Source organism: Peromyscus maniculatus, chromosome 4 (assembly GCF_049852395.1).
Source record: "Peromyscus maniculatus bairdii isolate BWxNUB_F1_BW_parent chromosome 4, HU_Pman_BW_mat_3.1, whole genome shotgun sequence".
NCBI classification, from domain to species: Eukaryota; Metazoa; Chordata; class Mammalia; order Rodentia; family Cricetidae; genus Peromyscus; species Peromyscus maniculatus.
Genome location: NC_134855.1, coordinates 107,581,711 through 107,605,971, shown reverse-complemented (window position 1 = coordinate 107,605,971; position 24,261 = coordinate 107,581,711). Strand labels below are relative to the sequence as shown.

The 24,261-nt window shown below is 51.3% G+C and overlaps 1 protein-coding gene across 7 annotated transcripts in view; it reads right to left on the bottom strand.

The window, feature by feature from the left end:
* The window catches only part of Sirpa (signal regulatory protein alpha), a 39,126-nt gene extending 17,332 nt beyond the window's left edge, over positions 1 to 21,794 (bottom strand). The window contains exons 1-3 of one of the 7 annotated variants that reach the window (XM_076570626.1): positions 21,699 to 21,794; positions 20,893 to 20,983; positions 4,575 to 4,928 (exon numbers count right to left, since the gene is read on the bottom strand). In XM_076570626.1, coding sequence (XP_076426741.1) covers positions 4,575 to 4,928; positions 20,893 to 20,974 — 436 coding nt within the window. In that variant the 5' untranslated portion in view covers positions 20,975 to 20,983; positions 21,699 to 21,794. The other 6 variants (XM_076570624.1, XM_042276222.2, XM_042276221.2 and 3 more) reach the window with 6 other exon arrangements.
* Between the last annotated feature and the right edge of the window lie 2,467 nt (positions 21,795 to 24,261).

The window sequence follows — 24,261 nt, the reverse complement described above, 5'->3', positions numbered from 1 at the left end:
TAGATATATATCATCATCATGACTGGGGCACTAGGGGTTGGACCCAGAGCTGTATGCACACTCAGTACATGTTCTAATACTAAACTGTGTCTGTGTTTCCAGTCTGCTGACACTATTCATTAATCTTTATCCTGATAAAGCTGGGATGTCCATGTCCTTAGCCTTCTGTCTAAGGAGGAGGCAAAAGTTCCATGAAATGAGCCGGTCAGACAGTAAGGCAAGGCCAGGAACTCCAGGCCTGAGAGCTAAGTCTTCTCTGCATTGAGTGTTTCCATGATCTGGGCACACATGAGATTGCTGACCTATCTCATTCTTTATTCCTAACCACATTCCTGGAAACTCTGCCAACCCAGAGGAAGTATTTGCAGAAGTAAACACAGGAAACACACAGTACTGTAGGACAGCCATGAAGGTGGAACCCAATGGCTGCTCCGAGGAGTGTGGACCGCCCAGAGCCACACCTGTGAAATGGGGCGCGGGGGGGGGGGGGGGGGGGGGGCAATGTTTCTCCTTTCTGGATGCAGTGAGGATGAAGTGAGGCCCTGGGAGCTTCCTGCTTTTGGATGACAGACACACAGAGATGCTTCTCAAACTTGAAGACACACAGATCTGTCCTTGACCCAGATTTTTGTTTTGCTTTTTGTTTTTCGAGACAGGGTTTCTCTGTAGCTTTGGAGCCTGTCCTGGAACTGGTTGGCCTCGAACTCACAGAGATCCACCTGGCTCTGCCTCCTGAGTACTGGGATTAAAGGTGTGCACCACCACAGACCAGCTGATACAGGTTTTTATTTTTAAAAAAATTAAATTAAATTTTATAAGTGTGTCTATACATGAGTGGGTTCCTGAAGAGGCCATAAGAGGGTACTGGATCCCCTGGAGCTGGAGTCACAGGTGGTTCTGAGGCACCTGACGTGGGTGCTAGGAACTGAACTAGGGTCCTTGGCAAGAATAGTACAAGCTCTTTAACCACTGAGTCTCCCCAGCCCTAGACTTCATTCTTAAGTTCTCCCTGTAAGAACTTAGGGATTCACTGAGTGGGGTTTCTTCTCTCTCTCCACATCCTAGTAGGTCTCACCCATGCCAAGTCCCATATTTGAAAGGGAGAGGCTTTTGTTTAGGGTTGGAAACAAAGATCACTTATGTGTTGAGAAAGTCAAAGGTGGGTCTTGATTTCTAATTAGTTATTAAAGAGACAGACAGCGAGCAGCCCCACCAGGCAAGCAGAAGCACTTCTGGTCCTGAAAGGACATGGGGTGATTAGGAAGGAGGCGGTGTCCCTTGGGTATTAATCCAAATTGCCCATTATCACCCAGCACCATTTCCAGATAGCAAATGCCACTTTTCCACTTGTGAACACCTAACTTGCTCCCTAATAGCCACCTAATATGCTGAGGGCACAGCAAGGAGGGTGTCACTTGAAGAAGTCACATCATCAAGACACCAGCAGCTTGAAGATCCTAAAGTGGTAAGGGCTGCAGGCAGAGCCATCCTCCCGAACCCAGGGGCTCCCCGTGCTTAAATCTAACCAGCCGCAAATGTAATACCGTTGAAAATGCTGCATCTGAACTGAATAGTGACAGACGTTTTCTTGTCACTCTTCCCCCAAACAACGCATAGAACAACTATTTACATAGCATTTGCATCATATCGGGTATTATAAGAAATCCAGAGATGACTTAAAATAGTCGGCAGGATGTGTGTAGGTTACACGCAAATCTCCTCCATCTTGGATGAGGGCCTTGAACATTTTTGGATTTGGGTATCCCATGGGTGCCGAGAAACAACTGAAGTTGCCATCTATTGAGCTCTCGGGAGCCACACTGGTTGCTCCCTCTGCGCTCTGCAGCCCACAGAGGGGTATCTAGGATGAACTCTTTCTGTAGGACAAGTCTGAGGATAGTGTGACTAGCCAAAGGCACATAGTGGGTGAGACTCATCTCTTCTATTCAGATGATTAGTTTAGTATTAAAAAACAAAACAAAACCCTCTGAGCATCTGCGTTTCCTCTGCACAAAGTGGACAAAAACATCACCCTGGGAAGATGACATAAACATGACTTCTGGCATACAGTAGGTGCTTAATAAATAACAGCTACGATTACTATCTTTAGCTCTGAGACTACACAATTCTTCTTTGGCAGCCAGAAGACACAATAAAGCCACCACATTGTGGCACTTTCCTCTTTTGTAGTAATCTCCCTCAGGACCTGAGGTAGGCCAGCAGCTTCAAAAGCCTGGGGTCACAGGTGTTTCATTCAGATAAGTCATTTAGAAAGCTTGGAGCACAGAGAAAGACTGTGATATTTGGGGGTCATGGAGGCAGGGAGGGGCCGTGCTGAAGACAGAGGATTTATTTGGCTCTGTTCAGACACAGATGTGTGTAAGTCAGGAAGGTCCCTTTCCTAGGGGGTCTGAGCAGGGCTGGCAGGGTTGTGTGGGATACATCTCCAGCCCTCTGGAGTCAGCTCCTGGACATGATTCTGCTCATCACTGGGACCCAGAGAGCACATGCTGTTCTGAAGCATAAAAGTTTTTTGAGCACCAGCTTCATGGGAGACCAACTTTGCCAGGGAAAAATAAAAGCCACAGCTTTTCTTCTGTAGTTTCAGGACATGTATCTCAGCCTGGGTGTGGTAAGAAACTTCAGACACAAGCAGTAGAGATGGATCTGAAGGTAAGAGCTCTTGCTGAGCAAGTATGAGGACCTGAACTCTGATCCTTGGAATCCATGTTTAAAAAGACTGGACAGGATGGTATGTGCCTATAACCCCAGTGCCGTGGGAATGGTGTGGACACAGAAGGATCACTGGGGTCTGTTGGCCAACAGCCTAGCTCCAGGATCAGTGAGAAACCCTGTGTCAATGGAGTAAGGCAGAAAGTAATATAATAGGACACTCAACATTTTCCTCAGTCCTCTGCTCATGCACATGTAGATGTAACAACACACACACACACACACACACACACACACACACACACACACACACACACACTTTATATCAAGCCAATTACAGCAGAATTTCTAGGGTAGATACGAGGTATGGGGTTTTTTTGTTTTTGTTTTTGTTTTTGTTTTTCAGTTTTTAGATGAGTCATACAAGCAGAGAGATGGAAAACCACCAACTCATCCCAACCCCACCAACATTTGAGGTCTGGGAAGGGAAAGTGGCCCATTCAAGGTCACATGGACACAGCTCAACATACTTCCCACTGATGGGATATTTCCTACAAGCCAGGCACTGTTCTAAGTATTTGATATGATGTACTGGTTCAGTCCTGACCACATACTCTGTGAGAGTGCCATGGACAGGTGAGGTCACTAAGGTGCTATGTGGAGGGGTTTGCCCAGGACACAGGCAACAGAGTGGCTTATCTGGGATATGGTTCCAGACAGTTAGACTCTGACCCCTGTCCTCCTGGTCACTGCACTTCTGACACTCAGTAATGACCCTGACACCCCATCTAGGGCTTTGTTAACATCTTGATGCCCATAGAACCCAGAATGGGGGCCATTACTGTTGTCATTTATGGAAAGAGAAACCGAGGACTTGACAGAAGCCAAGCGTTGCTCCAAATTACAAGCTCTTGGGCAATTCCTCATGGCTTCCTAAGGGCCAGTGTCCCAACACCCTGGAAAGGTGGGCACTCACAGCTCTGGTTTAAGGAGAAAATGCTATGATGAAGATGTGGCATGAAGCAGGACTCTGCCTGCTAGTTGTAGTTGCCTAGACAAGAGACACACTACCTGGGAACGTCAGTGTCTGTCATACTTGCAAAGTCAGGACAAGCTACCTGCCCTGCTTCTGTGCAGGGGTGGATGGTGAGGAGAGCTGGCTGCTACCTGGAGGGGAAACTGGTAACATCCACACAAATTAAAATGAATATACTACATGACGTCATAGGCCTCTTGCAGTGGGTATCTCTGTCCTAGACACGTGGGATGTGCCATCCAGTGTAGTATCATTTTCAAAGTCCACAGCTGGGAAGAACTGAACTATCTACCAACAGAAGACTGCAACAAATTGTAGAATTTCTAGATGCTGGAGTAAAATGCAGCCATTTACACAATGACCCTTCATGTCCTAATATGGAACAAGGACCTGACTGACATTTGGGAGAGGTTTTCCTGTCACTAACAGGCCTCAGGTTCTGAATGGAAGGGGCATCCGAATCTTTGGGAAAGTGGTGTGTGCCGAGGCTGGCTTTCCTAAAGGCTGGGTGTTTCCTCAGCAGCCCCTGTGTATTTGGCTCACCTGTGGAGATGCTTAGCGCCTGGGCAGCAAGGAGCCTGGCCGGGATCTGCATTCTGGTCTACACTCTGGCACTCACCAGTGACCAAGAAAGAGAGAGGGCTGTGGGGTGGGTGGATGAGGGTGCAGATGTCCTTTTACTTGCTGGCTCTGGAGCTTTGAGCAAAGAACTGGCCTTGGCTTCCCTGATCTGCTGAAGGCTGAGGTCAGATCATGACCATGCTCTCCCACTGACCTGCTGTGAGCCACACTCACAGGACACAGGATGCTATTCTATGACATGCTTCTACACACCAGGGGATGAAGAAGGCACAGGCTCACTTACCAAGCACATTGAGCACTGTTCCTCCCCCTTCTGATGGAATTTCCCTGTCAGATTCTGGTCTAACAATCTTCACACAGTAGTAGGTGCCGGCGTCTGCTGGGGTGACGTTACTGATGCGGATGGAAAAGTCCAAGTTGTTTCTCTTAGTGGTATCTGCAACATTTGTAACTCGAGGAAAGTTTTCTCTTGTGAAACTGTAGATTAGATGTCGGCTTTGCCCTGTTCCTCTGAACCACTTAATGGGTCCCACAGGCGACAGGGAGGTCACAGTGCAATTCAGAGTGGCCGGTTCCCCAGCATCAACAGACACTGACTTCTCAGGCTGAATCACCTTCAGTTCCTTCTGCGGGGATCCTGGAAAGAAAGAGGCAGCTATGATTCACCTTAAGGGATCCTGCAAGTTCAAGTTTATCACTGATTGAGCACACACAATGGCATTGAGCTCAGCTCACTGCATGTGTTATCATGTTTAATCTCCATGTGGGCCTGTAATTCAAGACTAATAAGAAAGAAAACTAAGACACAGAGTGCTAAGTCACATAGCTTGGTGTAGTAGAGTGTCCAAGCCCTTTATGGAAGTGTCATGTCTGAGCTGGGCTCTGGAATTCAAATCTGAACTTGTCAGGTAGACTGGGAGCCTGGACTCCCCACTGAGAGAATAAACTCAGCAGAGATGCAGAAGCAGGAGACCCTGATATGTGTGGTGCTTTTCAAAGAGGTGGATTCTGTGCTAGAAAGCAAGCCCTGGGCAGAGCAGTTGGTCTCAACAGTCTGGTGGTCGGAGAGCTGAGAACTCGGGCCCTAGGTCGGGTTCAGTAGCACACGGCTGCATCACTAGGAGCCAACAGTGCATCATAAGATAAGGCCCAGGCACTCACTCACTGCCAAGTGCTGCAGGGATGGGAGTGTGGCTTCAGCCTTGGCTTTTTATGGTCTCTAGCCTTCATTTCTTCATCTGTAAGATGTTTACCATGAACGCACCTTGAGGTACTTCTGAGGGGAACAAGCAAGCTGAGGCCGGTGAGCATGTTAAAGGCAGCATCTGGGGGCTGAGAGGGTGGCTCAGTGGATAAAGTACTTGACATCCAAGCATAGTGGCCCAACCACCTTCCTGAATGATGGTTTGCTGAAAGTGTGGACGTGGAACGTGAGCATTTGGACACACAGACATTAGAGATGCAGTGATCCAGACAGGAAGACAGGATGAGGACAGGAGAGGGAGGATGACAGCAGCAGGAGCCGCAAGACAGGAACAGAGTGTCAGGTGATCTTGGTCCCCAGTGGACTCTCCAGTGGCTTCTAATGTGATCCTGTCTATAGCTGATCTTTGGGCAGCCCCTCTTAAAAGAGACGCTGTGTGTTTGCCCACCAGCCCATGGCCTGATATTGCGGCACTGGCAAGGGTAGAGAGTCTAAGACAAGAGAGCTCCATGGAGCGGCTCTGCTCTCACTGCAGGCTCCCAGAGCCCTGGGACAGGCCTGTCAGCAGCTGCTCACTGTCCTGCCCCGTCCTCTTCCCCAGCCAGGGCTCCCCTTGAGGCCCACTTTTCATGGCAGATATGAACAGAGTCTGCAAGCACCAGCCTGGGCACAGCCTGATTCTCACACTACAGGAGAGAAATGAGAACTCTAGAAAACAGGGGCTCAGGCAGCATCAGCCAGCCTAGAAGGGGTAGGGCTGGTGGCCAGGCAAGACGGGCACAAGGAGGGAACAGACTTGAAGAGACAGGAAACCTCCCAAGGGCGTCAGTGACATCACCAGCTGCTGCCAATAGCAGGGAGCCATGAACATTCCAGTGGGTCATGGGAGACCGGTTGAACGGGAACCACCACATGCATGAAGCACATAAAGCACAGGCCTGGGCTAGAACAGGCTCTCTTTGCCAGCTGGGTATTCATGAATGGACTCCCATTCAATCAGACATAAGCAAGGAACTGGTATCTACCCTCTGCTTTGTCGTGAAGATTGTTCCAGAGCTATACATTTAAGCTCCTGCTGTACACTGGCCTGTTAAGTCCTAATTCTAAACTCTATCATCACATTGTTGTATTATTTATATAGCATATATTGCTGTCAACTGTTATTTTCCCCACCATTAGGATGGCAGATCCACTAGGAAGTACTGTCTAGCCTCCTGTCTGGTATACACTGTGCTCTCCATAGACATAGGCTCCAGAGGCAAGTGGATGTCTGTGATTTCCGTCCCAGCCAGGGAGACCCAGTCCCCAAAACACATATGTGCTGAAGGAACGCGCTGATGAACTGAGAAAGTAGGGGTTTTATTTGCTCTGTGACCCTGGCAAAACTCCGAGCGTCTTCCTTCATCTGTTGAGTGGCGCTAACACTGGCTACCCCAGAGCCGGAGCTCACGGAGCTCCGTTATCATTATCCTCATCCTCAACAGTGCACAGAACGGTGAGTCAGCGGTTGATGAGGGAGCTGCGCTCAGGGCGAACTTGGGAATTGGGCGCTGACAAGCTGGAGCAGGGCTATTCTTGTGGTGCAGCCAGAGGCCTGTAATCACACCCCAGGCAGGTGACAATAAAATCTGGGGCTGGGGAGGGCTGGCTCCTCCCCTTAACCCCCCCCCTCCTTTTTTAGCTCCTCTGGAGATCTCAACCAACTGCAAGCAGATTTAGGCAGCTTAATTAATTAGCTAGTGTTTCTAAAGCGTTTGAAGAATTTTAAAAGTGTGATGTAAGTGCCAAACATTATTTTAATCTCTGTGTGTATTTTCCAAAAGAGTTTTTTTGAATTTTTTTTCTTTTATTTTTGCTTGCTTGCTTGCTTTTCTTTCTCTCTGCAGGTTCTGTTCTGGGAACTGAGCTTGTTAAAACTCACCCCAGTGGGCCAGGCCTGGGGTCATCACGCTGTCAGTGCCAATGAAACCATTTCCTGTTCTCTTTGGCCTCCTGGCAGAGAGCACAACCATTCTGGGGCCTAAACCAGACAGTATCCCTGTAGGTGTCACAACTGGTGCTGGTGGTGGGGAGCAGTTCGGCAGGGTGAACGGGCAGGGTGCAGGGTGGACCGGCGGGGTGGACAGCTGCTCTCCACTGTCTGCTAGGCACTTCCTTGAGAACTCAATCACAGATACAGGTGGGTCTCCCCATCAAGACCTTGAAAATGTGGGGAAACAACCCAAAGGGCAAGTGACAAGGGTGAGGAAGAGGATGATAGGGATGAGGAAGAGGTGAATTATAGACTAGTCATAGCAAATTATGATATAACATTTTCCACGGCACAGTTTAAAATAGCATGGTGGCTATGCAAAAATAAGTAAACAACAACAACAACAAAAACCCCAAACTTTTGCAAAGCATTTAAAAGAAACAAAAAGTCTAAAAACCAAATAATAATATCAGGGCTAGAGAGATGGCTCAGAGGTTGAGTAGGTACTGATCTTCCAGAGGACCTGGATTTGGTTCCCAGCACCCATACAGAGGCTCACAGTCACTTGTAACTCCAGAGAGATCTGATGCCTCCTACTGGGATTTGATCCACATATCCATACCCTCCCCTCACATACACACAGTTTAAAATAAATACACCTTTTGAAAAGCCTCATGTATTCCTATCAAAGATCACTCCTGTCAACACTTTGATGAACTGTGGTTAAAATAAGTGAATAAAAACACCATAAACTCACACCTTCCAAAAACTAAGGACACCTGCAAAAACACTCTACGTTTGCTTGGGCATTCTTAGAGCAATGGGAACTTGAGGATACTATATCCAAGGAAAGGATACCGCTGGTCCCTCTATGAAGTCATCTCATGGCTAAATCCACAGCCCTGAAAGGCTGTACATAATCACAACAAAATATGCTGACCGTCGGGGTTATCTTGTGACATTTGGTTTGATTCCAGACCTTGAGCTCCAAGTGCAGGGGGAAGGTTATTAAAAGAGTTAGAGACTGCCAAAGGAAGATTCCTTCTGTGTGGCATGGGGTTTGCTTCTGTTTGTACGGCCTGTTTGCAGCCCCTGTGTGAAACAGTCTAAGGAAACCTGTATTTTCAGTGTGCCTGGGGTTCTGTGAAGTGTAACTGTTTACGAACAAACCCGAGGAGCTCTCCAAAGTATAGAACTGTCTTTGGACTGTGGATCTAAAACTGATAAAGCCGTCTTTGCCTTTTTTAATCTCTATCTTGGATGTTTTTCAGATTTTCTAGGCTGGATGAACATTAAGGAACACATACAGCTGTGTGAGGTACAACTCTGTGATAGAGTGCTTGTCTACACGCATGAGGCGCAGCACTGACCCCACAACTCCAAAGGAATGCATACAGTGTCTCACTGTGTTTAAAGAAAACTATACATGTAACGTGAATGGTCCATGTGTGTCTGTTGTTTGAATGAACTTCTCTTCCACAGTTCGGTCCATTTTGCTTATTGCTGTGTCTCCAACTCCTGATAATTGCGCTATGACAGAGCAGATGCTCCACACACATCTGCAGGTGGACTGAGAAGCTACATGTCTACGGAAAGAGGCCTAGATCAGTAAAATCAGCAGCTCTGTGGGCTAGGGCTCCATGTGGGAGTGAGGTGGGAGTGGGGGTGGGTGGGGGGTAGGGGGGTGGACACGTCTCTCTCCTATCAGTTTACATAAGTACCACATTGAATATATTAGTCTTTCTTTTTGTAGCTAATGGTTAACACTTTGGGAAAAGATACAAATAATGAGGAGGACATGAGTGTGTTTCTAGGGAGGGGTAACTGCCCTGTGTGCTTGTTGCTGTGGAAGGCAATCATGAATCATGGGATCCCCATGGACTGAGGCCTACATGCCGTCTCCAGCACACTAGTTATGGGGTCAGCTTTTTGAAGAAGTCATGTAAGTGACTACATTCAGAAGGACTCCTATCCGTAGGATGAACAGCTCCCAATGGCTACTCTGATTCCTTCTACCCTACCCCATTCCCAGTGACCACTATCTTGTCACCTGGAACCCTTTTTTTTTTCCTTCTTCTTCTTCTACTGGCTAAAATGTCAAATGCTTAACCAGTATGCTAAATGCTACCAATCTATGCATTAAGGTGGAACTGAGAACTGATTAGTGGGCTTAGAAACACATACTTCACTTTAAAAACATTCACGTGTAGCTTTGAAGATGAGGAAAAATGAAAAGGGATTTATAAGAAGTGAATAAAAAGAAACTTCTCTTTCTAATGAGAAAACCAAATCAACTTAGAAGGGAAGCTAAGGACCTGGGGTGCGAGTTCCCCCAAAGCCTCATCCCTGGAAGAGTCCATAGCAACAGCCCAGAGATCCAGGTCCCAAGAAGCCCAACACCCCTAACCCTCAGCACAGAAGCAGGACGCCCCTTCCCCCCATCAGCACCGCCATCTGGGGTTTATCACTTGCACGTCGCAGGGGCCCATCTTCACTATTAACTTGACTGGATTTCAGATGAACTAAGAGAGTTGGAAGGCAGACCTCCAGGCTGTGTTTGTGAGGTCATTTCCAGGCAGACCTCCAGGTGTGTTTGTGAGGACATTTCCAGGCAGAATTCACTGAGGAGCAAGAGTAATCCTGGCTGTGGATGGACTGTTCCATAGACTAGGAACTCCAAAGAAATGAAGTGGGGGTGTGTGTGGGGGGGTGTAGAACCAGTCCCGAGCCAGCATCCCTTTGCTTCTGTCTACCAAGAGCAGTTCCTCAGTCACACATACCTGCTGCCATGGTGTTCTTCTGCCAAGTGCACAGGGCCAAGTGACCATGGACTTAATTCTTTGACACCATTGGCTAAAATAATTCTTTCTTCCTTTCATGTTATTCTCAGATATTCTACAATGCAAACTTAATCAACATACACTTCATTGGTGGTGCTATTGCCCATACCTTCTGGTTGTGACTTGGTGGCTGGGTAGAAAAGCCCGTCGTGCCAGTACTTGTACAACAAGATATGAGGTGTGGATGTGGTGTGGGTGTGGTGGAGAGCTTTATAGTCTGCAAAGTCCTGAATTTAATGCCCAGACCGACCACATAGACACACACAGACGATATGTGAACACAAGCATGCTAAGTGTACACAAAAGAGTACATATATACTGAAGGCAGAGGCATGTGTGTATATACGTAAGTGTGCAAAGCACAAACATCCACACATTTACCAGGGGGAGGGGGTGGTATATAGGGTTCTGGGTAGAAACACAGTAGGGTGCCATATACAAAAATTGGATGTACATATGCAGAGACATATTGGAGTACACCACTGGAGTGTGTTCAGAAGAGAGTGGGGTGAGCGTGTAAATCGAGTATGGTGGTGTGAACCATGGGAAGATTGTCTGAACTGTGGGTTGTCGGTGGGGGAGTGTCTGAGGGTGAATGAGTGTGTACAGAGGGAAGGCAACTGCGAAAGCATGTATGTATGGTGTGTACACAGAGGTGTGTGTGTGTGTGTGTGTGTGTGTGTGTGTGTGTGTGTGTGCAGGTGGGCAAGTGTGCAGGTAAGTGTATATGTACTGTATATGATCAGGGAGACACATAGGGGTCACTGTTTATGAACACGCTGTGTACCCACGTACTCGGGTTTACCAGTGTGGCCAAATGGGAACATGCCCGGCTCAGACGAAGCTGTGAAATGAGATTCTGCGCAGAGCGTAGTCAGAGGAGGGAAGAGCAGGATGGGCACTGTCATCAGCACCATCAACTCCCAGCGGGCCAAGTCTGCACAGCGCTAAACCTAGGTTCCTGCCCTGCAGAGGCAGGACTAACCTCCTGAGAGTCCTGATGTTGGATTCTAGAGGGCGCTGCCCCAGGGTACAGTTGTATGGACTCTGTGGTTCCCGAGTTGGGAGCTTAGGTCTCTGACAGCTGTGGCTGGTCAGTGGTTTTCCTCCCAATGATTCATCTGTTCCCGCCTACAAAGCTTCCCCCACTGGTAGGGAGGGCCTGTCCTAGACACCACAGGAAAATGAGGAAGTTGGGCCTTATCCTTCAATAGCTTACTCTGGGGGCACCCAGAACACAAGTAATGACTACACATCAGTTGATAAGTGTTATAAAAGGAAGCCTGGGGGGTCTTGGCAAGGGGCTCGATCCAGGAAGACCTCCTGAAGGTGGTGGCCTCTGAGCCAGGTCTTGAAGCCACCAGAGACCAGGTAAAGGTAGGTGTTCCAGGAGAAACCACATGAGTATAGACAGAGGTGAGGCAAGGCGTTGCAGTCAGGGACCAGAGCAGAGTCTTTGGGACCCCAGCAACAAACTTGGATGGGGCTGGCCTGCATCTACACCAAACTAGAATTTTGGAGGATGGTTTCCAATACATATTTGGGGGGCAGACCATCACTGAGTAGATATGTCCAGCTGGTACAGTAGGCGCTAACACCCACCCTAAAGCATCCAAGTCAGAGACAAGAGGCCTGGTCAACAGGAAGAGTTTCCAATTTATCTCCACAGCAGGCAACTCTGAGGACTGGGCATTGTGCCACATCCCTGGTGGCCTCTCTGAGAGGCGGCAAACTCCTAAGGTACCCAGACAGTGGCGAGCTCTGGCTTGGGGTTGGAGGCCTGCATGTCTTGTCCTCAGAGGGGTGACTTGGCAAAGCATTTTCCCTCATCTGTAAGCGGGGATCCAGCCCTGCTCCTACTGGAAAACACATGTTCAGTGGTGGAGAGCTGAGCGGAGAACCACGTGGCTTCTCATCCCTCTCTCCCAGGCTGCACACTCCACCCATTAGCAAATCCGGCTGGCTCAAATCCCAAGCCATGGATGGACTCTGTCTTCCTCTCCCCCGACTCCCACTGCACTCCACCCCAGTGGCCTCCCTTCTCCACCTCATCTCTCCACAAGCCATGCTCCCCCGTAGTCATGGCAGCCTCTAGGCTTGAATCAGGGGCACCTCCCCTTTGTTCTCTGCTGAGGCCCCCACTACACCGAGACCCAGGATCCTTACAGTGGCCCCCAGGACCCTATGTCCTTGCTCTTTTGCAATCATACCAGATTCTCTGATCACCCCAGGGCCATCCCATCTGTCCATTGCTCATTCCTTAGATGTCTACATACATGGCTTGTCCCCTCATGCAGGCCTATCTGGAACTTTCCCTGCCACCTGCATGAAATGGTACCCCCCACGCTTTGCTCTGGTTGATTTTCCTATGTATCACCTACTACTTAACACACTGCCCATTAACTTTATGTTCTTAGTGTCCGATTCTCTGTCTCGGACTGACGTGTAAGTACTCCAGGAGCGGGGACTCAGTTTCCTTCCTCAGGCTTAGCGCAGTACCTGGTGTTGGCTAAAAGTTATGTTTTGGTCTGGATTCTCATTGTCCTCCCGATGAGGGTCCAGTTGGCATTCTAAGCACCGTGGACCTCCTGCTTCGCTGTAAAATGAGGCTGGTGTTGATATTAGGTTTATGCCACAGATGGAAGGGGCCGGCGCGCTTAAGGAGCTCAGCACCGCACCCAGGAGAGCAAATGCTCGGTGCGGGCAGCGACTCCCGTGTACCTGGGTGTTTAAAGGAGAAGGAGAGAACAGATGACTACGTCCTTCAGCTGGAGGGGCCACAGGGTCTCTCTGACCTAACATACACCGTGCAGACTGCGCACACAGGGCCAGCGGCCTGATGAGCAGCAGCTGGGTCAGACAGAACCCGAAGGTGACAGAGGAATGCTTGTGGCCTGGCAGTGTTTGCCCAAAGGCTGGGAGAAACAAAACAAAACACAAAAACTGCAAATGCATGTGTACTGTGGCCACCCTTTGAACTGTAATGGACCTCTGGGGACCAGAAGTAGCTGAGAGAGGTTGAAGTCATTACTGTCACAGTCTCTGGAGTGGTGCCTCGGCAACCTAAGAGCCTTCTTCCCACCCGGAAGTGAGGGCGGAGGTTAGGAACCCATTGGCTGTCTCCCAACTTCCAGTCCTGACTTGCTCTGAAACAAGCACCATGCTGCCCCGCATGCCCTCCTAGGGTAATGGACAGACTAGACAGCCCCATAAGATGACCGCCGCTGCTTCCAGGCCTTCCTCCATACAAGGACATGCAGTCCTCAAGCCTGGGAGCTGGCACCACCCTGTGCTCCTGCTTCTCTCAAGATGGGGCCTCCTGCTCAGGCTTCTTCGTTGTTGGGCTGCCACGGATATGTGTGCATTCTCCTGGCCAGGCTAAAGGCCTTCCTAAAAGCAACATGCACTTATTAAACATCATCCACCGTGGTTACCATGCACTGAGCCAGCAGAAGACGGTGTCCGGATGGGATTTCTCTCCAGCTAAGCTGATGTGATTCACTGATTCCTTTCATAGAGCTTTTCCAGCTCAGCTATTAGTTCCTTTAACCCTTCACAGCCTCTATGCAGGGCAGGACAGTGAGAATGGGTTAAAGATTGCAGGTGGAGAAACCAGGGCACGGAGCAGGAAAAGAAGACGTGTGTCCCGGTGTCAGCCAGGAACTTGGGAAAGAGTGCACAGAGGGTGCCTGCCACATGGTCTCCCGTGCGTGCCAAAGAAGCAGCTGGCCGGAGTGCCACAGCTGGAGAGACCTGCCGAAGCCTCCCCTTCAGAGGGAAAACTCAATGAGGTGGGGGCTCTCCCTGCCCTTTGGAGCCCAAAAGCACATGAAGAGGCTAGGATATACAGGGCCATAAAGACACCTAAAGACCACCAATGCTGGACAGACCAGGGCAGGCCTCAAGTATGGAGCCTCTGCAGGGACCCATAGGACAGGGCCATCACCAGCGGACTACGGAGTACCATGGAGACAGGGAGAAAAAAAAAACATGGTCAAGGCCACAGGGTGGTTGTGGGGTCTCACTCACCCTTCCCGTCCATCTTCACCATCCCTCAACCACACTGCCTAACTGGGTGCTTTGGCAAAGTCCCAGGAATGGGGTCCTCCTGACAATGCCTGGCCCGAAAAACGCAGAGCGCTCCCACACCACCATCGCGGCGGCACCTGCGAGGTCACTATCACCGTGGAGTCTGAAGCGGGAGGGCGTGTACCCCGGAATGTAAACACCAGTTCTGGGGCTGCCTCTGCATCAGGCACTGGCGTGAGCCTCCTGCGATTTCAGCATGCTCGTAGAGATCTGTAGTGTAGTCACGGCCTGGGCCCTGGAGGAGGGACTTGGTGGCAGTTGGGGAAACGGTCTTTGCCCATGCAACCTCATGGCCCCCAGCCCTTCTCTTCTAAGAGGGGGTTTTCATACCCATGTTACCCCTCTATTCCATGAATGTAGATTAGCCCACACCCACTGGGGGCCAGGACCTGGGCTAAGGCTCAGCATCACCGTCTCTACCCTCACATAGCCTGGATCCTAGCTGGGGGAGAGGAATGGAAGAACAAAACAAGCAAAGCTGGAAATGATCTACAGACGACGACACTCCATCGACTCACCTGGGTTTGCTTTGGCTTTCTCAATAGGATGTGAGCTCCATGAGAGCAGGGGATGCGCCTACCTTATTCACAGCTACATCTCCAGGTACCTGAACCACACAGCAGCTGTTCAACCCACTGCCACTGATCACATGCTCAAAAATACTGCACAAGTACAATTAAAATTACCCTAATAAGGGCATCACAGCAGTAAGAGTAAACAGACCATGGTTTGGGCTCTAGCTGGCTGAGCGGCTTGGAAGAAGCCCCGCTTGGTTTTTTGGGAGCCTCAGTCTCCTCATCTATAAAATGGGTAAAGTCTATACTTTGGGCTCTCTGTGAGCATCAGACAACAGCGCAAAGGAAGACATGCAACCTGAGCATCCATGAGGAATGGCTGTGTCCAACATTCACTGTGCGAGACTCCCTGCGCCTGCTCCCATCACCCAGCAAGGCCAGGAGAAACAAGAGTGGCAGAAAGCTGTTCAGCATCGAGGCTGGGGGCCATTACATCATTCCTTCTCAATTCACGCATCATGTCTGAAGTTTCCCAAAATGGAAGAATATGGGAAGACAACATGTGTTCTGTGCCCAGGACAGGTACACTAAGCATTCTCTACCACCTTATGCTTCCGTTTCTGGAAGATATAGATGGTTGGCTTGGAGAATGGGACTGTGTAGTCCCGACATGGCCATCAGCTATTCTAGCCATTTTCCCCAGCAGCTGCTCACTCCAGTATCCAGTCTCCTCCGACCCCAGCACGGCATGTCCTCAGCTACTGAACTGATCTGCAGCTCCGGAGCCCCAAATGGATGTGCCAGGAAATCCTGCTGGCACCAAGGACCATGCTGTACATTTTCCACTTCTGCCTCTGCTGTTCCACATCTTCCTGGATCAAAAGCTTGGCAAGCCATTCGACAGGGAAGACCCATCCTGCCAGGGTTCCAGGAACCCCGTGCGAACAGAAAAACAGCACCAGCCATCCTAAGAGACCCCTCTCCAGCACATAGATGGAAGCACATGTTGGAAACATCAGTTGTCCTCATCTCCTGGAGGATACACTGATCGATAAAACTATATGAGATGTCCCAAGGGAGCAGGGTGCCGGAAGCCCTGGTCGTCAGCCACCCTACTTGTCAAGCAAAGCAAAGAGATGTCTAAAACATGGTGGAGCACAAGCTTTGAAGCCTAGGCTGATTGAGCTGGGTGGCCATCCAATGCAGACACCTTGCTGAGCCATCATTTCCTCGCTGGTCAAGTGGGTGAGATGATCAATCATCAATGGTGCAATCTCCAGGGTAGCTCTGAGAGCCACTAGGATCACACACAGTAGCATGGAGGCCACGATTATGATGATTATTTTTAGTACTTTCTCACAGAATTCAGGATCCTGTCAGAACTCTGACTTTTACAGTGGAAACGCCCAGCCCCCTTTTAAAAGTGTCAGCCTGTATCGTAGGAGGCCTGGCATCTCCCTCCTGGGTCTGGCCTGACCTGACTCTGCATCTGGAGACCTGTGCTAAGCTCAGTCAGCCCTCTATCCCACTGCACAGGGAGCAGCTCCCAGCCCCCTCCAGCTTTCCAGGGCTGGCAAGCCACAATTCCAGACACTGAGTCCAGAGGGAGACACCTAGAGTCAGGTTGGGTCCAGAGCTCATTGGCACTAACAAGGCAATTAGATCACAGTGCTGGTTTCCTTACAACCTGTCCATCCCCCAGGAGAAAGCTTCAGGGGAAAAGAGATCACTGAGTCATACTGACATGTTCTTCCTCGTGGTCCTTGCCTTCTGAGTGCCCACTACGTGCAGGGGCCATGCTAGAGTGATTGCTTTACAAAAATCCACCCCAGCTTTACATGTGAGCGAGTCAAACAGGATAAAACACTGGCTGCATGATCGCTAACAGGTACCAGGACGAGCAAGTCAAAAAGCATAAAGCAGTGCTTGTATGATAGCTTACAGACACCAGGCATGCTTCAAGCACCATCTGAATCTGCATTAATTGACTTATTCCCTGAGAAAGAGCTGTTAATGACATCCCTCGTTTCTAGAGGAGAAAAAGGAGCCGTGGAGAAGTTCAGCAAATTGTTCAAGTAGGTGGCAGGACCAGGCCTGACTCCCAGGGGGGTCTTGGCACTGTTGTGTGTACATGGTGAGGCTAATAGTCAGGGAGCCTGCAGAAGCAGATCTGAGAGTTAAACACGCAATGCACACAGTCACCAAACGAAGAAGAAGTAATAAGTAGCCTCAGAGAGGAACAGATGAAATCATGGGATGGGGTCAGAGGAGTGAGTTCCTTGGAGCAGGAGGCATGTAGAGCGACCTGGAAGGATGAGGATTCAGACAAGGGGAACCAAGGAAGTACGGGAAAGGTCATTTCTGATGGAACAGCAGGAGCAAAAGTGGAGAGATAAGAGGCTAGCTGGGGGCATGGATTTGTCCAAGAGCCAAACTAGGTTGCATATTAACAGATATTGTACAAATCAAATGCCTCTTATTCATGTGGTGGGCCAACACTGAAACAGCTGGGTGGTCTCCCACGTGGGATTCCCCTGGTCTTTTGGGTGTGTGTGAGTGGCCAGCCAGGCTTCAGTCTGCAGTGAAGAAGCCCTGTTACCTCACAGCATATGAACATGTATGCCTGTTGGAAAACAAGTAGGAACTGAGGTCTGGTGGGAAACACCCAGGCCCTGATGTTATTTTTCTTTTCTTTCTTTTTTTTTCTAGGAAATTTGGTTCAAGGGATTGCCACTTTAGAGCTGGGGAGTGACATGATGACATGATCAGAGCTGTCTCCAGAGCCAGGCGTCTGAGCACGTTAAGGAGGGTCCTCTTCCATCAGCCCATGATGACAAATAAGAAGGAACCTGTCACACGCAGGCCCTGCAAGTAGCGAGGTGGTGCATGTGGGATCCACTCAGCACTTTTAGACTCCCTTCCTTTCGCCCACTGTTCTCCATCTGTTGCAAAGGGCAAGACGCAGGGAGGAACATTCCAGTGCCGGGGAATCCAGAGCTCACCAGCCCAGATGGGGCCTCTTGTTCAAGCCACATCGCTCCCCATGTATATCATCTGTGAAGCCAAGAGGCTGCTGGTTCCATACTCAGTGGGCTTCAGGGAGACTCGACCTTTGCTCACAGGAGCATTCCCACAGTTCTCCAGCTAAGCCTCAGGTGGCTCTTCTTTACCCCAACAGTGTGGACTGCATACTCCTAAGTCATTTATTCCTCCCACCAGAAGCTGTATCCAGAATTCTGGCTACTTTACCACTTACTCCAGGGACAAGTTTTGGACTCAATTTTCCTCATCTGTACATCCCTGGGAAGAAGAGCCAAATGGCACACCGCGGGTAAATGGGATTGTGCAGACAAAGCACCAGGCCTGGAATGCAGTTAGCTACTTAATAAACATGGGTTCTCTGCCCCCTCATCACCACACAGTCCAAATCAGGACTTCTCACAGACTGATGACTGCAAGCAAGAAAAATCAGCCCATGTGTCCCCATGGGATGGGGGCAGGGATAATTAATGGCCACAAAGGCCCCAGAGAACACAGAGCCTTCAATGAATCTTACCTATGCACGTCAAACATGGAAGCTAGCCCCTACTCCGCCCCCTTTTTTTCCTATGAAAGAGGAAGTAAGAACAGCTGTAGGGCTTAGGAAAGCCCAGAGGAGCCGCCAGCATGCTACCGTCTACCCAAGGGTCACAAGTTCACTGGAGGGGCCCACTGCCCCTCAAAGCTGGAACCTCAACTTCCCTCAGCCACCTTCTACTAGAGCAAAGGAGTCCACTCCCAGTGCTCAGGCCGCCGAGGGCCAGGTGAGCATCCTGTAGTTGACTGTGAGGCCTGTCCCCATGTCGTTCGGAACAGCAGGGCTGGCCCTTACATGGGCTGCAAGAACCCACGGTGGTGACTTCACCGGAGTCTTTTTAGAATTTTCCTTTGGCATCATTTATGTCAAGTGCAATCTTTAGAAACTTCCTCTCCTGCCTCCCGAAGGCAATAATTCACATGACCAGCTCCCTTCACCCAAGCAGTGATCTTGTGAAGCCCAGCCATCACATGACACCTCCCAGGATGACAGTTCTGCCAGAGACAGCAGTCATTCCACCCAAAGCTGTCTTCTCTAAGCTGACATTTGGGTTTCCTGCTCAAACAAATCCATTTTCCTAGAAAACTGGACAACCGCCTTTTACCTGCCTGTCCTTATATCTTACCCCTGGTTTCCTGTAAATCCCACGCCCCAAACAAGGGAGGCTGAGTCCACCCAGGGCTCAAGTCCCCTCCCATAGGAAAGATGTGAATTTGATGCTGAGCCCCAGTGGACTAAACGTGCAGGTTGCCGGGAGGCTGCAGCTCCATGGCCATACATCATCCCTTCCTCATCGAGAATCACATTTTCACCTCCCAAGACTTACGCTATGAAGTTAACCTATGTCCCTCCACGGCTCCCACCCTTTCAGGTTATTGATGCCGAAGGGATGAGAACGGAAGGTCCATCTTTGCCATTTTATAGATAGTTTTTATGGGTGAGGGTGGGGAAGGGGGGGATAGATATGCTCTTAAGAAAGGTGCTGTCGTTCTCCTAGTCAGTGCCCAGGAAGGGTAGCCTGCTGGGTTGAACACTTGTTAACCACTACCCATTTGCCAGTGACTGAACCATAGGGGTCTGGTCAGAAAGGGGTCTAGAGTAAGCATTTAGAGATTAATCTGGGCCCAGCTTTCTGTACTTCTGAGAGATACCTGTGGGTTCCCAAGCCCTGGAGGATGGCAGGGCATGGCTGGAACTTTGGCAAGGAGGCAGGAGGAAGCAGATCAGACCCTAGAGCCACTCATAGGAGAGAGGCGAAATTCATCAATTAGTCCTGAAAACACCCAACAGTAACTGAAAACTATGAACGGGGAGGGGCACTTGGTGGCTCCTGGGTATTAGGGGAAATTGCAGGGCAGCAGAGAGCTCCTGGCTACCCCACCTCTTCCAGCGTGCTTGTTCTCTCTTCCCTGGGGCTGGCTCTCTCTCCTCTCTTTCTACACTGCTATCATATGCCAGGCTCCAGGCAAGTGTTGGTGAGGAGGGAGTGCTGAGAACATCTTTACCTCCCTGCAACAGCCAGGTGGTACCGAGATCCCTATGCCCATAACACCGATCCAAGAAGACACTAAATAAGGCCCCCTTCCCTTTCTCCCCAGCTAGGTCTCCCGGCCTTCCAATCCTTTCAGGAGAGACCCAGGATTTTTGCAAAACCCCTTTAAGATGCAGGACTCCTGAATGGTGACCTCACTCCTTGGCCAACCGGCCTTTAGAGCCCTCCTGCGGGAGACAGCCAGGTGTTTGATGTAGACCAACAAAGAAGACAAGCTCAGAGCCACAGGTACATGCGGGAACTGCAGGGAGCTTCTAGAAGCCTGCCCAAGGAAGGCAGGAGGGTAGCGGAAGGAGATCATCCAGGGAGAGGCTGTGCCACCACAGGTAAATCCACTGTGTCTCCCAAGGGTCTGTTGATTACCCAGGCCTCTCTTCCTCTCTCCCACACCTCCATACACGAACAGTGCTTGCTCTGGTACTAGGGGGAGAGCTCACTCTTCCCTCATCCCAACAGCCCAGCAGCGCGGGAGGACCTCTGCCCCCCACCCTCTCTCCAATCAAGTCTAGCAAGGGAGATACTGGGGAATCCAGGCGCCCTACGGCCGAAAGCTATGGCCAGCCTGCCTCCTCATTCGGGCTGGGCAAGGGGTACGGTAAACCAACTCAATCCTATACCTTGCTGCTCAGCGCAGGGCTGCACAGTCACAGTCCACAGGGCAGATCCGTATAAGAAGAGTTCTATCCTGGCTTCTAGCCTGGGCTATGTGACCTTGGGCAAGTGGCTGACCCTCTCTGGGCCTCAATTCTGTAACCCCGGTTACAGGCATCTGTCGACATGAGCTGAGCGGCAGTGTGCGGGGCCTGAGCCCGCAGCTTGGGGAGGGTGGCAGTGGGAGCTGGGGGTGCTTACCTGCTCTGAAACAGAACGCGGAGAGCAGTAGGCAGAGCAGCAGCGGCCCTAGGCGGCCAGGGGCCGGGCCGGCGGGCTCCATGGGCCGCGGCTGCAGAGCAAGGAGGGAGAGCGGCGGTGAGCGCGCTCGGCAGGCGGGCGGGCGGGCGGGCGGCGCGGGCGAACGACTAAGGCCCCTCCCCCTCCGCTGCCCCCCAGCGCCACCGCCCGGCGGGGTGATCTGACCCCCTCCTACAAAGAGACGCCGAGCGGGGAGACTCCGGGAGCGTGACGCCGGGCCAGGCCGGCGGGAAAGGGGAGCGGACCCGAGGGAGCCAGGCGCAGAGCCAGAGGCACGGGGGCGGGGGAGCGGAGAGCGAGGGAGAGGGAGCGAGGGGGAGAGGAAGAGGGAGAGGGAGCGGGGACCGAGCGCGGAGAGCGAGCGCGAGCGGGGACAGCTCGCCGAGCGAGTGCGGGCTGCGCGGAGCCGTCGCGAGGCCAGCGCGAGGGCGGCCCGGCCGAGCGCCCCCACCCTGCGCCCGCACCTTCCCGCCCGCGCCCCAGTGCGCCCCGCGAGCTGCGCCGCCCGCCTCGGCTCTGCGCGAGCCCGCTCTGCCCGTGCGGGTCCCCGCCAGCCGCTCGGACCTGCGCCGCCGCGCGCAGGGCTGCCAGGCGGTGGAAGCACCGCTCCCGCTGCCCAGAGGCTGGCCGCGCAGCACTTTGCGCAAACTTGTTTTTCTGAGGTCGGCGCCGCGGGCTGGCTACTCCGTCCTCTTAAGGTGGACTGGGGAAGTGGCGGCCGATCGCCCCTGGCCTCGGCCTCTCACCCTGGCCAGTCCTCGCCTCCAGGGGGCAAGAGGCTGCCCGTGGCGCGCTGGCCCAGGGTAGAGAACGGAGGAGGCGGGGAGGCTGGCTTTCTGCCCCTCCCCAAGAGGCCTTGTACATGTGTCCCAAAGCAGAAGGTCGGCCTCCGGGTGGGTGTGGGTCCTAGGGGCCCAAATCTTTCCAAGCTGGCCCGAGGTAGAGCAAAAGCAGGAAGTGAATGCAGGGGGAAGGGGGAGAGAGGAAGGAGAGAGTGATGGTACAAAAATAGCGTGTGTGTAGGAAGGACTTCAGTGCCTCTTGGTAAAGACGCGCTGGGGGAGAGGAGCGGCAAGAAAGCTGTGTCAGAGAAAGGAGCAGGGGAGGGCTGGGCCTTAGGGAGGAGACTGACCAGAGGCCTTCTCATCAGGGAGAGGAGATTGAGGTTGGAGAGGGCACAGGCAGAACTGTGCTCAGTCAGAGAGGCCTGGGCTGCAAAATAGTGACCCTGATGAGGAAGACAGAAAGGAGAGCTAATCCCAAAGGACCGAGCCTCTGGAAGCAAAATGCACCCTGGCTCCGGGTTTCCTTGAGGGAACACTAGAAGCAGTCAGATCAAGTGCCTGGCCATCTGCAGAAGGCTGCGCACCAAAGCGGGGAAGAGGAATCAAGACCCCCTACTAATTGGAGAGTTTCTGAGCTGAAGTAAGTTCAGGGATAGCCAGTTTTGCCTCCCGTGATGGCAGTTGAGGGACGTAATGAAGCAAAGCAGGCCCTGCTGACTGGGCCTCTTAATAAAGAGGATGTGGAGGCTCAGAGAGGGAGGATGGTTGCCTAAGGCCAGGTCTCCGGTGGAAAGCTCCTGATGCAATGGCACCCCCCCCTGTCCTCTGCACCTCTGGCCAAAAGCCTGGTTCTGCTTGTTTCTTCCAGAGAGGCAGGCGGGGTGCAGCTGTTGGGCACGGGGACCAGCTTCCAAGGTTTAGAGCCTTTCTCCCCGTCTTGGAAGCTGCAGACTTGGAGACAGACCTTGTTTCTGTGTTTTGGCTTCCTTTAAAGCAGCCAGGCCAGGAGGAGCAGCGACCCAGAACTGCCATCGGGAGGGTTGCACTGGTTGATATTTGCACTGTGTTTTAAGAAGAGCTTACCATGTACCAAGGGCAAGGACAGTGTTTGAGAAGCGTTTGGCCGCAGTCCTTGAGGGACCGACCACAGGGCAACCCTAGCAGGAATATTAGTTGTGTTTCTTTGGGCCTAGGGGATTATAACAAGAACCCACCCACAGTCTAGTAGAATAGGCAGTCACACACAAGCCGAAAAAGAATGACAGGAGAGCCAGGCGGTGGTGGCGCACGCCTTTAATCCCAGCACTTGGGAGGCAGAGACAGGTGGATCTTTGTAAGTTCGAGGCCAGCCTGGTCTACAGAGCAAGTTCCAGGACAGCCAGGGCTGCACAGAGAAACCCTGTCTTGAAAACAAAAACAACACAACAAAGAATGAACAGAGAAGGTCTGGTAAGGAGTATATGTGCACACATGCACATGCGTGTTAACTCATTTAGTGAGGACGACAGTATGTAACCATGTCTGGAGGGTAGTCCAGAAGACCAAGAGAACTGGGAACTACTGCGGGCAGGACTCAAATAGGGACTACCATGTTTGATTTACATGCTCAAGAGGCCACTATACTTGGACCAGAGAGGGCTGGAGGGAGAAGAGTCTGGAGTCAGGGGACTAGGCAACAAAGGTGGCCTGCTTCTAGCATACACGGTAGGCTGCAGGGAGGAGAGTCTCCAGCTCTGGATTATGTCTGGCAGGACCATGGAGGTGTCCAGTGAAGCCTTGTGAAAATTCTCCTCCAAAATCTGCCTCGGGTAGGCGGGCGAAGGGCCTACTGCTGCAGTCAGAGGTGTTTGCAGCCTCCTGCCCTGTGCCCCTCATAGTTCTGGGGCAGGCACACACTGCTAGACACAGAGCTGCTGGGATTAGCAACCGGGGGATTAGGAAGAATAAGCATTGTAGCACCTTCTATTTATATATAGCATCTTTGGCAAAGGCGCTCAGCAGAGCTCCCAAACTGTCCCCTTCACTCTCACATCCAAGTGTGGGGGAGTTGACATCGATCCACCTAAAAGTCACTTGTGCTCACCCATCAGTTACTGTGAGTCCACTGAGATTCGTGGGCAAATGTGTAAACTAAATGGGCAAGCTACAGCCTGCCTGGGTCATACAGATGATGACAGATAATTGATATGAGCCAGCCATCATAGCCGTCAGTCTGGGTGCTTTAGTTGAGATATTATTCGTGCGTGCACTTACCAGTATGCATTAAGTGTCTACTACATGCTTAACAGTGCACTGGGCAGTGGAGATGTGGCGGCTGCTAGGAACAAACCAGGCACAAATCTGTGCTCACGGAGCTGACGGATTGACCTGTAATGCTTCACATGTCAGGTGGGCATCAGTACTCCAGGGAGGAATAAATAGAGAAGGGCCATAGGGACCCATGAAGAGGGGCAATGCAGTTCCAGAAGGCGAGATGAGGAGGTGTGTGTGTCCTCTCACCGATGGACATTTCTCCCCTCTCTCC